A 4,603-nucleotide genomic window follows, 5' to 3' on the forward strand; every position below is an offset into this window, starting at 1 on the left:
TGCAACAACATGGATGGAGCTACAGAGTATACTGCTAGGTGAAGTAAGTCAGAGAAATACATATACTATATTCTTCTATGTGGAATTTAGGAAACAACAAAAGAAAACAAAACAAAACACCAAAGAAAAACCAAAAAAAGACTCTTAACTATAGGGAATAAACTGATGGTTACCAGAGGGGAGGTTGGTGGAGAGAGGGGTGAAATAGTTGAAGGGGATTCAAAATTCACTTATCCTGATGAGCACTGATAAAATTGCTGAATCACTATGTTGTACACCTAAAATTACTTTAACACTGCATGTTAACTATACTGAAATTTAAAAAAAATTTTTCATTTGGATGCAGGTATTTCTACTAAGAAATCTAATAAAGAGAGATTAGCCGATAACCCATCTTGCAACCTGCTCTCTTGAAAAAAGTAAAATATTCTTTTTCCCCTCCCCCAAAAATGTCCAATCAAAGGGTTTAAAGAAATACAGTATCATATTTAACTTGGAATCATTATTCCTGCTAATTTTGTAATGTGCTTATCCTTAAGGTAGTGCAAAAGGAACAGGATGTTACATTATACAGCCAGCTGGGAAGAATACAATTTTTTATAAAACTGTCATTTTTTTTTTTTTTTAAGATTTTATTTGAGAGGCACCTGGGTGACTCTCTTAAGTGTCTGCCTTCGGCTCAGGTCATGATCCCGAGGTCCTGGGATCAAGCCCCACATCAGGCTCCATGCTCAGCTGGGAGCCTATTTCTCCCTCTCCTCCCTGCTCGTGCTCTCTCTCGCTGTGTGTCTCCCTCTCAAATAAATAAAATCTTAAAAAAAAAAAAAAAAGATTTTGTTTGAGAGAGTGCATGAGTAGGGGAGAGGGTTACAGGGAGAGGGAGAGACAGAGAAAATCAAGCAGACTCTGCACCAAGCGCAGAGTCCAACATAGGGCTCAATCTCACAACCCTGAGATCACAACCTGAGCCAAAACCAAGAGTCTGACACTTAACCGACTGAGCCACCCATGCACCCCAAACTGTCAGGTTTTAATACCAATAACCTAGAACATAAGGGTAAAGCCCCTTCATAATCATACAATCCAGAATTAGTTAATTATTGCCAGAAACTATTAATAGGGGGTGGGAAAAGTAATAAATAAGAGATGGTCAGTGCAGATAAATAGAGGTTTAATGATCCATTGTTCTTCACACAGATTACAGAGACTTTATAATCCCAGGTTATACGATGATACAACACAGACCAATCAGCCAATTCTAAAATAAACTTGGCTTCTTACAACTATCCTGTAAACACTGCAGCCCTTCCTCCATCAAAATGACCCCCATCTCACATGAAAAGTTATTACAGGGGAACCAGAAACCTAGCTTTGTGGCCAAAAGTAAACACTAAAGAAAAAATAGTAATTCAGTGATTAGTTGGTGAAAGAAGGACATCTGGTGCCCTTCCTTCACTGTGCTGCTTTGCTCTTCTTACTCTTGCTCTTTTTGTCCCTCTTCTTCAGCCCATCCATGTTAGCTCTCAATAGGTTTGAGTAAGCCTAAAAGACACACAGCACGAACTTAGTGGGAAGAGTTGCAAATTGGTGGAGCAGCTGCCCCCATTTCCACAATGGATTTAGAGTAGTCAGTATCAGAAAGCCTACCTACCTGATAAAGCATATAATACCATGGGACATTTGTATCCTATGCAAAATGGTGTAAGAGGAAAACATACTCTTTCACATTACAGCAGCTTCCAACATTTTTTAACCAAAAAGGGAAAACTACAGGCAACTTCTTATTTACTATTCTATAGGTAGAACATATCTGAAGCCAAATGCAAAATCTACCTTAAAAAAAACTAAAAAGGAAAACAATACCAGTGTTGAAAGTAAAAATCAGACCCTGGCAGCTTTCACTCAAAGTACTGACAAAACATAAGAAATATCATTCTTAACCCAGTGTTCAATTTTGTGCTCACTCCTGCCCTGAGAAAGGGTGTATAGGGAACACCAGAAACTCACCATCTGAAACTTGTTCACTTCTTTGGAGCTCACCTGGAAAAGGGAAAGAAAAAAAAGGTGCACCCCTATTACTCATATAGAAATCCTCTGTCTCACCCCAGGCAGTAACTCATTAAAACAACATCATAATCTTTAAAATATATCTTTCCAACTTTAGGGGTCATAATACACTAACAGCTATTCTTCTCCTTCACTTTACTTTGCCTGAGGAAGAAGCAAAGCAGCTCTGCACTTTTTTCCACGTGAGAATTGTACCAAGAAGGGAAGAGGCAGAAGGGGGCTCCTAAAGAAGCTAAGTTTCTCACCTCTGAAATTTCTTACACACATGGCACTGACTTTCTCCCTGGATTCCAGAGATGTCAGAGAACTTCATTTTAATCTTCTGTGCAAGATATATTTAAACTACTTCCTCCCCATCTTATTTTAAACCTACTTTCCATTAATTCAGGCCTATTTAAGCAAAATGCAAGCTACCACAGGAGAAATTCTACTTCTGAAGATTCCTAAGGTTTTCACATTTCATGATACCCAAGTTCATTTTTTAAAACCACCTAAGTTTGCTTTACTATAAAAGTCCTCTCAAGATAACTGGTAGAAGGAGACTTATCAACTAATTATGGTCTACATTCTCATGAATGTCCTATCCTGATACAACTGAGGAGCAGTCTGGTTCTGGCCCAGCAAAGTAAGAAAGTATTCATTCAGAATCCAGAAAGTTTATTGCTTTGCCACACTCCACCTTGAAAGGGAACACTAGGGCTGTTGACTAAATCCATATTCTCTCTGTATGTTAGCAGCAAGCCTAACACACAGCTACATGTTTGCTATGTCAACCACAAATACACGTGAATTATCAGCTTACAAGTAAAATCACCTGGTACCAAGAAACTGTTCATTGAAGGCCCAACACAGTAAGGGAATTAAGAATCAAATATTTATGCTGCCTGCTCCTTACAATGTCACTATGTGTAAGGATCAATATGCTTATTTTATTTTCACAAAAACTTCAGTAGAACCTAGTATTTAACTTCTTCAATTTAATTTTGCTCTTGAATTTCCTACTAGGGTAATAAAAGGTGGCCCTGATCCCGAAACAGCTGAGGAGCTACATACTTACTAGCTTTTATTTAAGGCAAAAACAAAAACCTGGTTCAGAAATGCCCATCCTCAATTAAGTTCAAGTCTTCTTTCTCCAAAATTGTGCTATTGGGAATCCAACTCACCACAGTGCTGATCTTCTTTTTCCCATCAGTAGCTCTTAACAGACACTTGTTGTCTGAGGGCTCAAAGCCCTCTACGGAACCTTTCCTTGGAATGGGTTTAGTTCGACCATCATCTGCATGAAAAATACATCCTGATGAACACAGCCACAAACATTAACAGGTAGATGAAAAGTTAGTAAGTAGGGAAGGGATACGAAGACGATACCTAATTCACCTCCACTACTCTAGATCTGTTAACTACATTAAAGTTGGCCAAACCTTGGGAAACTACTTGCTATTTCCACGATGGGAACACGGTAATAACGAAGCAGATTAAATCTAACGGTGGCGGGGATTTGGGATCCCTGACACCCCCCCCCCCAAAAAAAAAAGCCCTAACTGGGGCACACCGTAACCAGAACCAGCTTGGGTGGCTAAATGCTGGGGGTCGCACGCGCCACAATCCCTAATGTTCCAGCCCCCCGGCCCTGAATGTGCCCAGTACGGGAGGAAGGTAGGGGCAGGAGGGGATGCGCGGCAGACTCCGCCCTCAGTTCCCGACACTGGACACCCCGGGCGGGGTGTCGCTCGGCCTCCCAAATTCCTTCTGGCCTTGCCGCGTCGACAGCTGCTTACACTTCTTCAGGGTGATGAACACGCTGCCCGACAACCGGCACTTCTGGAAGAGTCTGGTCAGCTCCGTCAGGAACTGGAACACAAACCGGGCCCCGTGAGGCAGACCCAAATCCTCGCCCCGTAAAGTCCCCGTCCCTTCCGCAGTAGGAGGGAGAGGCCCCAGCTAAGTCCCAAACGACATCCATCCCTCAGCCGGCCCGCTCCGGCTTTACCTGCTCGCTCTCCAGCAGCACCATTGCGGCGCAGCTAGCTCCCCTGCGTCAGCATAAGGCCCAAGCAATGGGAGCCGGAAGCTTCGCCCAGGCTGGGCGGGACTTCCGCTATGAGATTTCGACTCTCTTCCACCAATCCCTGCCTCCGCCTTCTCCGCTTCCTCCGCCAGCGCCTGCGCTCTGGGACGCCTCCGCCTCTCGCGTGGACTAACCTGCAGTGCGGCCCTCGGGCGGTCCCGGATTTAAGCGACCCAGAAGTTCTCTCACTTGGGTCAGTGCGAGGGCGCCCGAAAGAGGGCTTTGATGGAGACGTGTAATATACCTGTAGTATATTCAGCTGTATGTTGGGCAAATTACCTAACGGCCGAGTGCTTCCGTTTCCTCAGTCTGTGATAACGGTATCCAATTCAGAGTATGGTTGTGAAGAGTACATGCATTTAACACCTGGAGTAGTGCCTGACACACAGAAATTGCTCCATAAGCATTAACAGTCTTTGTTATTGTTGTTTCCATTATCACTGTCATCATTTTACCAAGTTCCTATGG

General features: G+C 43.0%; 1 protein-coding gene across 1 annotated transcript; it reads right to left on the reverse strand.

The window, feature by feature from the left end:
* Positions 1–1,154: 1,154 nt before the first annotated feature.
* SRP14 (signal recognition particle 14) lies at positions 1,155–4,212 on the reverse strand. The gene is made up of 5 exons (XM_045816256.2): positions 4,058–4,212; positions 3,846–3,918; positions 3,231–3,343; positions 2,008–2,040; positions 1,155–1,542 (listed from the first exon to the last, which is right to left on the reverse strand). Exons 1-5 carry the CDS (start codon positions 4,079–4,081, stop codon positions 1,453–1,455), a joined length of 333 nt encoding a protein of 110 aa, XP_045672212.1. The 5' UTR covers positions 4,082–4,212; the 3' UTR covers positions 1,155–1,452.
* Positions 4,213–4,603: the final 391 nt, after the last annotated feature.

The sequence above is a fragment of the Ursus americanus genome, chromosome 36, assembly GCF_024610735.1.
Source record: "Ursus americanus isolate L20-20 chromosome 36, mUrsAme1.1.p, whole genome shotgun sequence".
NCBI classification, from domain to species: domain Eukaryota; kingdom Metazoa; phylum Chordata; class Mammalia; order Carnivora; family Ursidae; genus Ursus; species Ursus americanus.